Genomic DNA, 15,456 nt, shown 5'->3' with positions numbered 1-15,456 from the left:
ACAGATTCCAACAATTTGTAACGAACGATTATTTCATCTTGTCACGACATTTAATGTGACATATCTCGAATAGTATTACAATGCGTAGACCAAATTGTTTGGCTACCAAATCTTATAATTTAAAATATATAATTTGAACTTGGTAGCTGTTGTTACTCGTAAATTCCATGTGATTTGGTAGAATCATCGGTAGTGACGTCAACATGTTTTTTTCTAATTTATTCTTTTTATTAATAGAAAACTTGTACAGATAAAAGGGCCATTTATTTCATCGATTACATACGCGATAAGCCACTGATGAAAAGTGAAGACAATAAAAACGTCATAACTGTTTCCAATTATAGGTCCGTTTGCTCACATAACTGGGTCAGCTGACAACAATTTTGGGTTACATGCGCGTAATAATCGATTAATCTGTTTGTAAAGTGATAAACTGATTTTCAAGTGCCGATTATTATTATTCGAAAGAACGCCACCAAGTGCAACCAGCAGACACATCTTTAGTTTATATACGTCAAAAATGTTGAAATTTTAGGAACTTCTACAATGATTTTATGACGATTTAATTAATTATCAAAGAACGAACCTACACTTTGACGATGGAAGAAGACGAGGACGAAACCACTTCAAGGACCGCGTCGACGGTCACTTTAACTCAACGCTCAATCTCTCGCACGTCTACTCAAACTTTCGTTGCTGAAACCACACAACCTCAATGTCAAATAATCACACAACAAGCGAGCGGCGACTCTTTGGAAAGCCCAGAGTCGTCCATATCCCAAAAAATTTCTCCACGATATTCCCTCCTTTCAAAATCGCCGCACTCTAGTTCCTCCCAGGAAGATTACGAACCGGATCCCAAACAAGCCAATAAAGGCCAGTTTTTGTCAGCGGGAATACGAACGGAGACTGCGAAAAGCATGGAAAGCCTACGAACGTCGAGCAGATCTTTTTTGTCAACTAGCGAAAGAGATATGAGGAGAGTGTTTTCCGAAAGTGTGGAAACGAAATCACTGGACAGTCTTGAGAGGGAAATGAGATTGAAAAGACACGCTGTTAGCGGCGAAGGATCTATGTTGACGTCTTCCGGATCGATGCTGAGTTCAGATGAGACCATTAACGCGGAAAAGAGGAGAGGCTTGTGGTCGGGAAAGGTACGAGTTCCTTCTCATCTGAGTCTACCTCCGCCAGCTGGTTATCTCAATCTCAGTCCTGGCGATAGAAAACTGACGATTCTATCTCCACACTCGCCACATAGAATGCCCGATTTGCTGCACTTGTCTCAGGCTACGTTGAAGACGCGGCGAAAGAAAGCAATGGTTTTGCCGAGATTAGTGCTACCAAGGAGCGACTCGGATATCAGCGAAGTTTTCTCGGAACACAGCCTCGAGTAAGTCGCTCTGTCACAAAGAGGCACATAATTTTATAATTTTGTCTACAAAATCGTAAAGAGATAAATATTAATATACTAATGTCGTGTATATTATCAACAGGAATATGTCCATTTCCACGTCCGATACTAGATATTTCAGGAGGTTCCTAAGGTTACAAAAGATTTTTAATTGTAGCAGATTTGTTTATGCTAGGGTTCCTATATTTGAATGCAACGATTTTAATATAGCAACTCTAGTTTATGCTTCTTGTTTGTTGCTAGAGCACTTCTACTTTTGCTTTTATTAATTTTAACCCAACGTAACAGTAATACATGCTTTGGAAAAATAACAGGTGGCGAGCTTTCGTCCATTCAATTTTGAGCAACAGGCGTCGTAATTTCTCAGTTACGTGCAGAGACATTTCATATAAATACAATTTATCAAAGGCGAAATAACGTCCATTTGATTTGACGTGCCGTATATTATAAACGGAACTGTGGGAATTTCAGGTAGAAAGATATTTATGTACATTAAATTTGTTAAGTGTCATAATAAACCCTTTAAGAGAACGAAATCATTTTATTATATTTGTAATAGTGTGCTTTTTCACTGCTTTACACAAACATATCGTTCACAAGTGGAAGTAGAAGGAAGAAGTAGTAAATATTACACTTTATATAGCCTATTAGTTAAAAGTAAAGTGTTTTTAATTTACTATTAGAGTCATTTTTTTAAATGTAATAATACTATGAAACATTAACTTTAGATTTTTTCCGAATCAAAATATTTAACTTAACATACGTGATTGAAAGCTTCAACTTATATTATAAAAGATTTGCTTGATTTTAACTTTTGTTACAACTTTTTGAGAGAAAATTGGGCAGATAGTTTACCGCTTATTTTCCTCCCTTCTTCCTTCTATCGCCATAATTGAATGTTCATGGACGTGCACTATAATCACTAGTTTTTTTCACTGTTTTTGGTTAGATGTTTGTACCGTCTGCTTTTAATTGGCCTTCAGCTTTTGTGTGTTAAGCGGAAATACTTTCGTTTAACGAACAATCTCATCCTATCTGACGCTGATCCAAAACACAAACGGGAATTCCCGTTGTAGAACGTCTTCGTGTGATATAAAGGCCTATTTATTTCTGCAGAAGATTTGTTCTGGTCGCACGGGCATTCCACGGATGATTTTCACACCAAAACACAAAGCCTCGATTGATTAGTAAAGTTTCGTCAAGGATTTATTCTAACAGACATGCTAACAAGCCGGAACTTTTCGTTTTACGATTAATTGGAAAAAAATTAATAGGTTGTCAACGACGAAAGTTTTTGTGAAGTTCTGCCTAGTACATGCATCGCGGAAATTTTCAGTAATAATAATAATAAGCCCACGATGGTCTGAGGTCGGAAACGAAGCTCGTTAAACTTTAAACGAGCTTTTTGTTGGCGTTTAGTATAAGCCAAAACGAAGAAAATTACCACACGTATCGTCGATTAATCCACATAATTTATGCGTGTAATTCAAAAACTCAATAGTCACACTACCGGAGCGTGAAACAGTGGCGCGATTGAGGGCTTTCGAACGACTTTATTATTCTCGAACGGAATTTTGAGCGATTGTTGTTGAAAGGCTCCGGCATCCATCAAAAAGGAAAATTATCATATTGATTAGTAGGTGCGTTTATGTGACCCGGAGCACGGTGTGTTCATTTTAAATTAATAAAGCTGAAAATTCATGAATTTTTCAGTTGCTTTACGCGAAATATAACCTATACAGCTCCGACTTTTACATGAGGAGAGGCGAGATATAAAACGGGTTTGTTAAGCTTCTAGAATATTTTATTTCAACAGGTCGATGAAGTGACTCTTTTAGCATTAACCTCATAAAGGCCAGAAAATAAATTGTATATTTGTGCCTTTGTGCGCAAAATGGAAGGAGGGTGTTCTCAAACAGATAAATTTTTTAGACTGATTCGAAGTTCAGATGTCTCTATGACATCATTACCAATATGTAAGGCTGTTTCTCGGGGTGTTTCTCGGTGCTACCATAATGCCTTTTAAACGAGCTTCGTGAAGCTTCAATATCATCACTAACTCAATTCCAGTCCTTTATCTCTGGAACAATTTGTCACAGACGCGAGTTTTAATTGTATTATTAGTCTAAGTGGCTCGACGATGGATTTTTGTCCAGAAATATGAATAAAGCTCTCCACCATACGCCCTTGAACTGCGCTCAGCTTTTCGTGATTTCATCTATAGTAAAACTGATACAAACACAAATTACAACTGGAAAACTCGGCTTATCACGAAGATAATGTGTAAACAAGTCGTGACGAATCGTTGTTGTTTTGCATAGGTCACTGGGTTAAAGCGATCATTTAGCGTCGTCTACGACCTTTATCATATGCAAATAAGGAGAGGAATTGCACGACAACTATCCCTCTATCCCATAACTCACCCGTATGCGGGAAATTCGATTTCCCGTATTATTGGAAATAATTCGAATATATCGATTTTCTCTGTTTCTTTGTTTTAAAGAATTTTTAGGATTTTAGGGTGTGAAAAAAAGTTGGGTGAATACATTTGTTATACTTTTAAAACACGAAATAATCTAGATTATACCAGTTGAGCGACATAGCTATTATATTCATTTCGATGTTGCTTAAAAATTCAACAAGGGTTTACATTTTTTTGACGGAGGGAAGGGTTGCTTGCTTTGTATTAACAAAAAATCGATTGATATTATTTCGGATTCAATCTTATTTAGACAAGATTTAAGCTTGTACGTACGACGACACAAACATCGACTTGAAGAGGAACAAAGTACAGAAGGTATGAATAGAGACTGTTCATTGTTGGTACAAAATTTATTCCTAATTGAAAAAAAAAAAACAGGAGACAGGCCTTATCCTTCGTTAAATTTTCAATTTGCTATGATTTCCACTTTTTATTACATATTATGTTGAGCGATTATATTTTGAGCTAAACAAAGAATTATTCTAATCGGGTTGATTGAATGAATATCACGTCCACAAGTGATCGATCGTCCATGAAACCCTAACCTTTGTAAAACAAGTAGTTGTCAATAAATCGTATTTAACACAATTCCAAGTAATTAGTCCTTTTCACGACAATTTACTTTAATATGAAAATTGATTACAACTCATTTTCTTATTGTCATGGCACACTAAATCGCCGCGATTTCAGTTTAATTATTGTTTAAGATTTGTTTTTTGCACATAGGTAAATTTATTTTCGGATTGAATGAATTGAACCATAGCGTTCAACACCGAACGAAAGCATTTTTTTTATAATATCACAATTAAATTTTTATTGATCCAAGCGTATTGACAGTATTGAACAAACACCCACAGAGAAGCGTCTTCCTTTTCGCAAATTACAACTTGAGCTTTATTATTCTTCTGCAGGAAATGCTGGTTTTGCTTTATTCTCTGTTGCGATTTAATTTTTTTGAACTAGTCGAAACTAATTCGTATTTTTCTTCTTTTCTAGGTAAGTGGAAGCGAGAAAGGATTCACGAGCTTTTGGTGAAGTATTCTCAGTAGATTTAAGCACCAGAATTTTTCAATTATGGAATATTCAATTAGCGTCGCGACTTAACTAAATTATGTTTCTCAACTTCGTTCTCAATTAAAAATCGTGAATTTTTCGCGAATAGGTATATGACGCGTTATAAGAAAATTTTGGAATGGTTCCTAAAGAGAATATTCGTCTTTCACCACGATACTGTTCGTCAGAGATTTTTCCTAATCTAAATTAAGCTATGAGAGTCAGAGACGGACTCCTCCATTTTTCAAACACTCTCTTTACAAATACCACACATTTTATAATCTGATAATTAATCTGAAATAATTTTATTTATAAAAATTGTTGACAATTTTTATTTAATAAATGAAACAGGACTTGCTGAGATTAGACGTGGGATACCAGCTACGACACAAAAGTGGCTATTAGGGGTCCTACTATTTGACACAGTGCGACGTCCTTCTCTGGGGTTTTGGAGATTCAAGTCAACAAAGCAAATAGCGCTTGAGCTCAAGAACGAAATTCGCGAAATTGAGCTACAAATACGTAAAAATGCATGTAGTTTTTCATAGAAGTTGACTACTTTAAAAAAAAAAAAAAGATTGATATCTGTTTTTTTTGTAAAAACACTTTTTGTCGCCCTTAAACATCTTTTCATTACAATTTAAAAATCAGTAGTAAATTATACTTCTATAAAAAAATATATAACACCTTTAATCTGTTAGTAATATGTTTCAACATTGACCCCCAACTACTATTAATAGCCAGTCATTAATACTGTGCGATCAAAAAAAATGATAATTTAGAGTAGGCGGTGATTAAAGTCCTTCAGATGGCAATCCTGATTTTTGACGTCAAATGTCAGCAGAAACTCTGACAAGTTTGCGTTTTATTCGTTTTGAGTGAAATAATGTTCACTTTAGAGCAGAAAATTTTTATTGTTACAAGTTATTACAAAAATGCTGTACAAAACGAAAAAGGTTAATGGTCATTTTCATTTCCAGTTTGTGTGGAAAATTTCGTGTTGCCAACTGTAGAATAGTAATCGTGGCTTACTCTAATTTTTTTTTTTTTGATCGCACGGTATTATTATTATAGACGCGCGTCCGTCTCTGTTCTCTAGAAAATGATGAATTCCACATGCCTGAAGTCAAACAGCTGTTCTGTCATGTTTGCGTAAGCATGAATCAACTCACCTCCATTATTAAGCCCGTTTCACAGGCAATTACGTCCCACGTGGCAAATTGTCTCAAAATTTTGAATTTACGACTCGAGAAACGTATCGCAGCGCCATCTGTACTGTTTAGCACGAACATAATGAAAGCTCAACCCGCTTAAACCTCGTGCGTTTCAGTAACTTCGTTCAGAGATGGGGCTAGATTCGCTAGCGGGTACACATTGTCCTTTTGTGAACACAAATTTGAATCAATACAATTACTTGAGAATACTATCACGCAACTAGATGACATTCTTGATCACAGAAATATCATGTTCGTGACTTAGGAAATGTAAATGTTTTCTTTTATTTCTCAGTTGTTGGCTAACGTTTGGGATGTTTGTTTCGTATGTCGTTTAAAATTTTTTTAAGGAAAAGTTTGAATAAGCGGTCTGGTACACACCCCCGGATGCTGGTTGCATTCCAAGATGGCCGACTCAGTTCGGGTTACCCCCGATAGTGTCTCTAGTTGTAAACGCGCTTTCGAGTTGCTAACTAGCGCAATATTGTCAAACGTGTTCAGAGTGATTTGTAAACAAAATGTGTCTCGTCACGAACATCTTTCAGTATTTTCTCAGTATTAGCCACACTTATTAGATTAGCGATTTTTTTACGCTCATATAGTAGTAGAGTAAATTCACTCCCACCCCTGCCTGTCGCTTTTATTTTCCTTATGTTAGCATATTAATTTATAATTTTAATTATTCAGAGCTAAATGCGGCCGCATAAATCAGCGTTTAATTGCAAAAATAGTAAGCGACAAGGACGTCGATACATTATCAGAGATCGGCGCTGCATAAATCTCCCGCTTAAAATTCAAATCAGTTTATTTCTGGCATAGCATGAGGGCTGTTGTTGTGGTTTTCCTTTTACCACCTGTGTCCGACATCTGTCGTGGTCGCTATAAACGTTCGTAATCTCCGAGGAAATTCGGTTCGAATTATCACGTCACGATCCTGCTGAAATCCCGACCGAACGAAATTCTGACGTCATACAACGCGTTCGATATTTTATTAAACTTCCTCACTAGGGATTTTGGAGTCATTATCGCTTCAACACAACTAATAAAAAGCCCCAGCAGGAAATGATCACGAAAATCGTGACGGACCATTAGTTTTTCATTCCCTTGCTCCAACCCCTCCAGTTTGCTTTATTTTTATTCCGTCACTCTTCGGAGGTAATGCACCCGGTTGCAGCACACGTGAGGGTGTTAAGTGCGCCTCGGTGGACGCTTTGTGAAACGGATCAGCACCCTTTTGGTGTTGATGTAATACGTGTCGAGTGACTCGAAAAATCCCTTCGACATGGGACAGGATTGGTGCGTACGCAAGAAACGAAAACGAACCGGAACCACATGCTGTCCCTGTGGACCAGGACTTCGTGTTCATCCCTCACGGTAACCAGTCATTTCACTGTAATGATGATGCAACACTGTAATCAATCGTTTTTACCCGTTTCGCAAAGGAAACGAACCCGGCGCATCCACCAAATTTTAACATGACCAAAACATAAACTGCACCTAGAATATTACTTAATTGTTTTTTTTACAGCAGTTAGCTAGTCTTTTGTTTTGATTTCACTGTTTATTGGGAAAATTTCATAAAGAATTGTTTGCTTCGTGGAGTCAGAAAACATAATGAAGAGCATTAATTTTAAATTTTGATATTTTGCTCTTATTAAAGTAAAAAAGTCCTAATTGCCGGGTGCGCTTCTGCCTGAAATGTATGTAATACGGAAACAAGAAATGGCGTTCCTTCGCTTTTCCGAGCCTATATTTGCCGTACTGATTAGGTTACACCAGTGGTGTAACAGATTTAATTACTCCATCAATTTCCGCCATTCCGAGTTTTGCCCCCCTTCCCTCTCGATGTGTGTAGGTCACGAAGACAAACCTATTTCTTTCCTAACAAAAGTTTAAAAATAACCACACGTTATCGGATCTTTAGCGTCCTCGAAAAGTGCCGGCAACACAATTATATGTACTTTCGCTGCATTGAGATAGGTCGCGAATATAGTTGGTCGGGTCCGCGTGACGTAAAAGGCGCTCTTTACCGACGTCATCAGCGATATACATACTAGCAGGATGCAGAACATGGCCTCGCAGAATTTATATCCTTAATATAACGTGACCATTATTTGCGTGGTTTTTATTGTTAAAGGGTAAAACGATGTTAAATCGCGATTAGTATAGCACTGTTGCGTCAAATACTTAATTTTTTCCTTTCCTAACGCAAAAAATTATGAAAAAATTCCTCGTGGTTCGATGATTGTGCGTTGTTTGCCTCTCACCACCAATCCATCTTTGAACTATTTTTAACTCATCTTGTCGCTTCGTTTCTTCCTGGTTTCTGATCGATAAAAAGAGGAGGCGGCAATGAGGGAGAGTTATATCGATCATGTGTCTTAAAGGGTTTCATTTCTTGATGGTGATGACACATGGCAAATCTGCGATTATGGTTCATTTTCTGCAATATAGTACTCATATGTTAACTTTCGCACATTTATTTGCCGTAAGTCCTTTTTCAATTCTCGAGCTCAAAAGGGAGATTGATGTCGTTTCAAATCCTTTCGTGTCAAAGTTAAAGGTGCTTCTGTGCGTCACATTAAGACGACCTTTCAATTGTGGAAACCCTGAAATCGCTCATGAAAATCAACATTTTTTTTCCCCCGTATTTTCTTCCACGAAATCGAAAAAAAACTAATAATCTAGGCTCTTTTCCCCACAAAATACAAGGTATTTTTTCCGCTCGCTGCTCCCGTCGAAAAATTTAATATCGTATTAATCCGTCTCGGAGCGCAAAAGATGGATGATTGCGAAATATTTTCAAGAGGTGCTCGTGTCGTTGGAAAATTGCATCTGGTTTTTCTTTTTACAAACGAAAAAAACTTCTTTCATAATTGGCTTTTATTAAATACTTGAAATTACTTGTATTGTTTGTCGTTTTTCTCACTCCAACTCGCAATTACTTCCGTGAAGACTGTACGGAAAGCGAGAAGACTATTAGATTCTGCGTAAATTTGATTTCGGGTCTTTTCTGCCGGTTTCTCTCTTGCTCTTTCCGATGTCGGCGGTGGAATCCCACCGAAGTTTTCCGGAAAAGAGTTTAATGTTGTTTTTCTTGTTAATAATCAATCCAGGTCAGAACGTGATGATAGGGAAAGGGTGTCTGTCCATCGTCGATGTGGGCTTTATCCACTTTCCGGTCTCTTGGGAGGTCGTAAAAAGGGGGTAGATCGCGTGGTTCGCATCCATTCTAGTGCCAGGCTCCGGGGTAGGTAGAGATGGGACATGCGCGCTTTTCCATCGTCATGGCGGCTACGATACGGCACGCTCCCGCCGCTCTACACAACCTATTTTCCACAAACAATTTCCTGCAGTGATTTAGTAACGAGTCTGGTTCGCAGCGCCGGCGGGAAAAAACGCCCGTAGGCAAAGAGGAAAAATTTTCTAATTTCTCGACACGAGTGAAAATCGCGCGCGTCAAACCATGTTTTTGTAATTAAATGTAGTTTGTTGCATTGACATTTGATAATGTTGTTCCTGTGGGGGAAGCGGATTTGTTGTTGTGTGTGGAAGCGATGGAGGGGCGAATGGTCCGAGAAAGAATAAAACAAATGGTCTAATTGGTTTGTTTATGTAGGACGTGTGTTCCGTATGTGTGACATTTGCCCAGTGTGAATTATAAATGGGGACCCGACGTCCGGCCTGAAATCAGTGCGAGAATTAGGTGCAAAACGTTGATTAGGGGAGTTAATAATGTTAATTACGTGGGGTATATGAGTGTGGTGCAATGAGTGCCGCACGCAACCTCCAAAATGGCGTGAGAAGAGACGACAGTCGGGGGAGGGAGATGACAGCGATGTGCACGCTTTTGCCCCCCCGAAATTAAGACACTCATTGATGTGGTGTTCGCCGGTCATTGCTACGTCTTGAGGAGAGATGTAGGAACCCGGTGCGACATTTTATCGAGGTCGTCTCGATCCCGGCCAACTTCGATCAATATACTCTGTTGCTCCGCATACCGGAAAATTTTTCTTCCTCCGATGGGTGCCACACGGACGATCCTAATTTTATAATGTTGACATTGTTATTTTTGTTATGGTCCCTGATTCGCGGTCTAAGAAAACCTTCCTCAAGCACCCCCTCACCCGCACCACCTTCGCCGGTCCCCGAATCGCCCTCTCCCGAACCTTTAGACTTGCACAGCGAGTTATCAATGACTTTGTCCTCCCAGACGAGGATGTCGACCGAGAGCTATCGCTCGCGTTATTCCCCGTTTTCGAGGGAATCGTCGGTGGACGTCGGCAACGAAAGTCGGCATTCCGTGACGAGTATATCTTCATTCTCGACGTCGTCGAGACGATACGAGATTATTGGTCAGAGGTCTATTGATTCGAGGGCCAGTGTAACTAGCCTTTGGTCTTCGGATATGTCCAGGAGGGATTCGGAGGCTATCCCTGAACATGAGGTCGATTCCACGGACTCTAGAGCGTCTTTTGCTTCAGCGGGTAGTTTAATCTCGTCCGACGGTTCGAGACGACATTCCGAAGGTCTAGGGAGAAGGAGGAGGTCTTCGGTGAGGTCGTCGCAAGTTAGGAGACACACTAGGAGGTTTCCTTTAACTTATGATAGGCGGAGAACTACTGGGAGGTTTGTATGAGCCACGGGAAAGGTGGGCCCAGAAATGTGCAGGTCTCACAAGTGGTCTTCGATGACTCAACAATTCTTATTTTGAGGTTTTTTTGCATTGATATTTAGGTATCCCTCCTATCTCTTGATTTTTCTTCTCAAGTAGGGGCTTAGAAATATATAGCTTTATTTCATCCAATATCAATTAGCAAAAATCATTTAATTCACAATGATAAAAAAGAGGCGATCGGCAAATCCAGCGATTATTGTTTTATCATTATTGTTTTTTGCTTTAATCCAATAATATGTTAAGTAATTGCTTCATAATTTTAATTGGTGATTATCCTTTGTTCAGTCAGTTTTTTTGTGATACCACTATATTGTGAGGCCTGACAAGCATCAAACTTCGCACGAGTTCTCGTTCCATTGCCACAAAACATGATAATGAAAAAAAAAACGATCTGATCACTGAAGAGCAGTACCCTTATCAAACATTTTAACTCAACACCAGCAGTTCATTGTTTCTAAAGGTTATCAGTGATTGATCGGAATATTTATTAAGAGGTGTATTCTGTAGGTACAATGTGCGCCCGAATTTTCTCCAATTATTTATTAGTCGGCAACGCTTAAATAATTTAATAATCTTTTTTATGGCTTTTAATCTTAATTTAATTGATTGTGGTAAAAGATGGTGTTCCGATGTTCGACTCTCTTGTCTTTTTTTTTAAACTTTCAGTTTTAACTTACGAATTCTCCAACCTCGTCACGTGATCAGCGATAATCGCAAATTCGTCGTATTCACAATCGAGCCTGTTGGTTTTTCGTGTTTGCGCCGAGTTTATAATGCTCGACATGATTTTGTTGGGTCATATAATCTTCAGATTATGTCGCTTTTATCTTATCTTAATAACCAATTTATTTGCAGTTAATAGAGAGACAGTTATGTCGGTAATAGTGTCGTATATATGGCCAGTGAAGGTTTGCCAGAACAATGCCGATCTATCTTTCGCACAGGAGTCCGATGAAAATTCCTCGGAGGAATTCTGACTTCGTTTTGGGGAGAAACGGACCTGTAGTATTATTAAGGTCTGAGCACAATAAGCGATTCCACCAATCAGCGCGTCAATTCCCGCGTGTCATATCAACGGATTTGCATAAAAATCGTTTGTTCGGAAAGGGGTGTTTACGTCATAAAAAAATTAATTTGTTTTGGAAAAAACGCTTTGCATGTTGATTTATTATTTTGTTCTGGTTTGCAGTTTCGACGTTGAAAATGGAGCGAGTCCGGGAAGGAGTCCTCTGGATGGGGCAGCGTCCCCCTCTGCTGGCCTGGTCCTCCAAAATCTCCCCCAAAGGAGGGAGAGTTTCTTGTACAGATCCGATAGCGACTTCGAAATGTCTCCGAAATCGATGTCTAGGAATTCGTCGATCGCTAGCGAAAGGTAAGACTTGATTATCTAATCATAAGAATTGCTTTTGAGTTTTTATATGATGTATACAGAGCGCGCAATTTGTCGCGCTACAGGAAACTGTAATCGAAACATGTCAGCCATCTGGTGTCAAAAAGCCGTAATAAAGGAGACATGTCTACAATCAATAAAGTTTTGAGCAGATGCTTATGTAAATAAATCTTTCACTTTTGATCGCTTCGAGCACTCACTTCTGTCGTTTATCATGTGTGATTTATTTTTTTATTTTCTTTTTTATTTTTCTCTTTTCTTTCTCTTGGTCATGAATGATAAAAGAACGATCTATTTTGCAGATTCAAGGAGACAGAAAACATATTGGACAGATCGTATGTACTTTTGTGGATTTTGGATATGTTTTATTCTTGCACCTCTTTTAACACTCTTCTTGACCCTTATTTTTCAACCCTCTTTGTTCGAATAATCTTCAGATTCATTCAAATTGCATGTTTACGCGTACTTACCGGTTAACCAGCATGCTACTGACATAGGTACTCATACATTATACGATTTCAGACATATCGTCCCCTTGTTTGAATTTTTATCGTTGTTTCGTCGTAACATTGTTTTTATTACGTTAGATGTCATCTATAAAATGTTTTATGTGTGTCATTATGTGTTTTAAAATATACGGAATCTGAAGGTTTTCGACAGTCAGTTAAAAACTTTGGCTTCACACTTTTTTCACCTAGTTTAGGCATAATAGTCTAGTTATGGCTTGTAGAGTTAGGCAGATACGTTGTAATGACCAATTTCAGTTTGGCTGTATCGTAAAAGGATCGTTTTTTTTTTTGAAACCGCTTCGGTTTCGTTCGCGAATCTAATTAAAAGTTTAGGGAGGACGAGAGAAAAAAAGAGTGATCTTCTGGGAGGGTTCGTCGATAAAGCAATGACGTCAACGATTTGCAAAATACAGAGATTTGCGTGCGGCAAACACACCTCCCAATATTGCCAACAACAGGTGATTAAAAAAAATCCGCGATAAAAGATTACATTGGTTATTTGGAATCGGTAAACAAATTTTATGAATAACATTGTTAAAGCGGCTCGCTAACGATTTTTATAAATAATGGGAGGTCTGCTCGGTCCCCAGGTAGTGGTTTCATCGATTTTATCCGGTGATATTGTTCAATAAGTCACGTACGATATTATACCAGAAATTGCATTGAAAAAAGGACTTCAAAAGACTACATTTGAAATATGAAAAAGCTTTGAATTTCGTGCATATTTGGTGATAATGTTTTTCAAACAGTGGTCATCCAAGTAGAATCGAGGTATTATCATCGAGGGAAATTTTAAAATGTATGTTGAAACGTAGAGATAACGAATGAGATAGTGATCCATCAATATTTTATTAATCTATACCTGACAAATAACACACTTGAATTTTTTTGCATGTGAAATCTAATGTTTAACTTAGATTAAAAACATCTGCAATAGAAACACAGATTTAAGTTGATAAGCTGCAGTTATTTAAGTGTTTCACTTTTGGAGGTCAATCCACCCACACAATTCAATGTTCAAAAATAAAGCGTTAATCGAACTTGAATTATTAATTATTTTTATGGTCGAAAAATGGTGGAGGCGCCTGTCACTCCGTCATATTAAATTCTCCTGAAATAGAAACGGTTCATCGTGAATTTTTTTGGGATACAACCTGAAGCAGTCATCAACAGTACCTCTATCGGCAAGTCTCAATTTTACCTTTAACCTTTCGAGAATTAAACCGAAAGCGGTAATATCATAAAACCCGTGAAATTTCCTCTCGTTCGTCTTTGATCTTTGGAGAGATGGTGAATCGATTATTTTGATTTGTGCATCCTCACTTTGAAAAGTGCGCGTGTTTGAAAGTGATGACGCCACACGTAATAATAAATTAATGGTGGTGATCATGGTGGCAAACATCATCAATGTAGATGCGAAATGTGGCTATTTAATTAGAAATGGAGGCCGTCTCTTGGAACGCGTGAAATTTCCGGTAAACACCCTCTCGAACCGCGGTTTTCGTGAATGGGTCGCGCTCCGAAAGCCATAGGGGATGTCCCCACCCCCGCCGCATCGAAGACAAACTCCGGTCCGTCAGTGTCGATTCGAACTCCGGCGTGTTCGAACTCGAACCGCTTAGCGTGAATTTTCTGTCATCGACGTCCCTGTGTTGTTATTATCTCCACAACTCACGATTTGTTTATGTTTATTATTGCGTAACCGCGCCAGTGTTGTAAATAAAAATATTCATTTGTTCGGTACAGACGGTGAGTGTGAGTGTGGATTGTGGACAGTGTCGCCGTCGATTTGAGATGATGATGAATTATTCTTCTTGTGCGTAACGACGAAACATTATTGTTGTGGTTGCGTAAGGTTGTTTTTTTATTAATTTATACGAAAACCTAAAACCAAAGGTGTGTCGGGCGTGCCATTATCGGGAAATTTCAACACGTGTTACGCGTAAAAATTATCAATGTAAATTGCATGGACGCTGATAAACGCGAAAATTGGCACCAAAATTGACCGAAAAACACCACCCACGTAAATGTACCCAGCTCGATCGATTTTCACCGATACTCCACGTATTTCAAAACAAAAAAATTAAAATAAATAATCGACGTACGAAAGTAGCAACTCCAGTCTATATGAAAATACCGTCCGGTTTAAATAATCATTTAAATTCACATGATGTTTCTCTCGCGAAACTAGAAGTCATAAAAAATTCAATTAACTGTGTCATTTGACGTTTCAAGTAGATATCAAGATAATTGTTTGTCACATAAACAGTCGGTTTTAAATGCCCAAGTTCTTCGTGTTGTGGTAGTACGGCTCTACGTTGAAAATGATGTTATTGTCTAGGAAACGGGCCACGTGACGTCAACACTCTAAAAATAAGGAGGTTAAAGAGGATGAAGATAATTACTTCGTTTTAGAGTCGGCTACCCTGGAAGTAACAGAAAACTCAACTCTAATTGTTGTGTTTTTAATAATAATCGTTTTGAAGAAATCCGGGAACTGGTATACTTTCAACTTTTTGCATTTCCATCGGTCGTATTTCTTTAATGTGAAATTTCCGCAAAAGGAAAAACGAAAATCGTTTTGAAGACTTCGAACTCGTAATCCTCGTATAAAAGCTGAAAGTCGAGATTTTTTCTAATTAAAAAATTCGTCCTGGGTTTTGGAGAAAATTAGAAGGCGTTGAGTTGAATCGATTTTTATGCCAGTTAGAAGAGAGAG

General features: G+C 38.2%; 1 protein-coding gene across 11 annotated transcripts in view; it reads left to right on the top strand.

The window, feature by feature from the left end:
• Positions 1-15,456, top strand: part of LOC123015974 (cAMP-specific 3',5'-cyclic phosphodiesterase) — a 107,298-nt gene that overhangs the window by 74,917 nt on the left and 16,925 nt on the right. For 5 of the 11 annotated variants that reach the window (XM_044416104.1, XM_044416105.1, XM_044416111.1 and 2 more), the window contains 2 exons: positions 12,028-12,210; positions 12,531-12,563. In XM_044416104.1, coding sequence (XP_044272039.1) covers positions 12,028-12,210; positions 12,531-12,563 — 216 coding nt within the window. Of the gene's footprint in view, positions 1-535; positions 1,391-1,493; positions 1,545-7,167; positions 7,535-11,367; positions 11,855-12,027; positions 12,211-12,530; positions 12,564-14,381; positions 14,593-15,456 lie in introns of those variants that run through there. The other 6 variants (XM_044416101.1, XM_044416103.1, XM_044416102.1 and 3 more) reach the window with 6 other exon arrangements.

The sequence above is a fragment of the Tribolium madens genome, unplaced genomic scaffold (assembly GCF_015345945.1).
Source record: "Tribolium madens isolate multiple individuals breed KSU strain unplaced genomic scaffold, Tmad_KSU_1.1 Scaffold_19;HRSCAF=116;Tcas5.2_LG9, whole genome shotgun sequence".
Taxonomy (NCBI): domain Eukaryota; kingdom Metazoa; phylum Arthropoda; class Insecta; order Coleoptera; family Tenebrionidae; genus Tribolium; species Tribolium madens.
The sequence above is the reverse complement of the archived record's forward strand: the minus strand, read 5'-3'. Positions and strand labels throughout refer to the sequence as shown.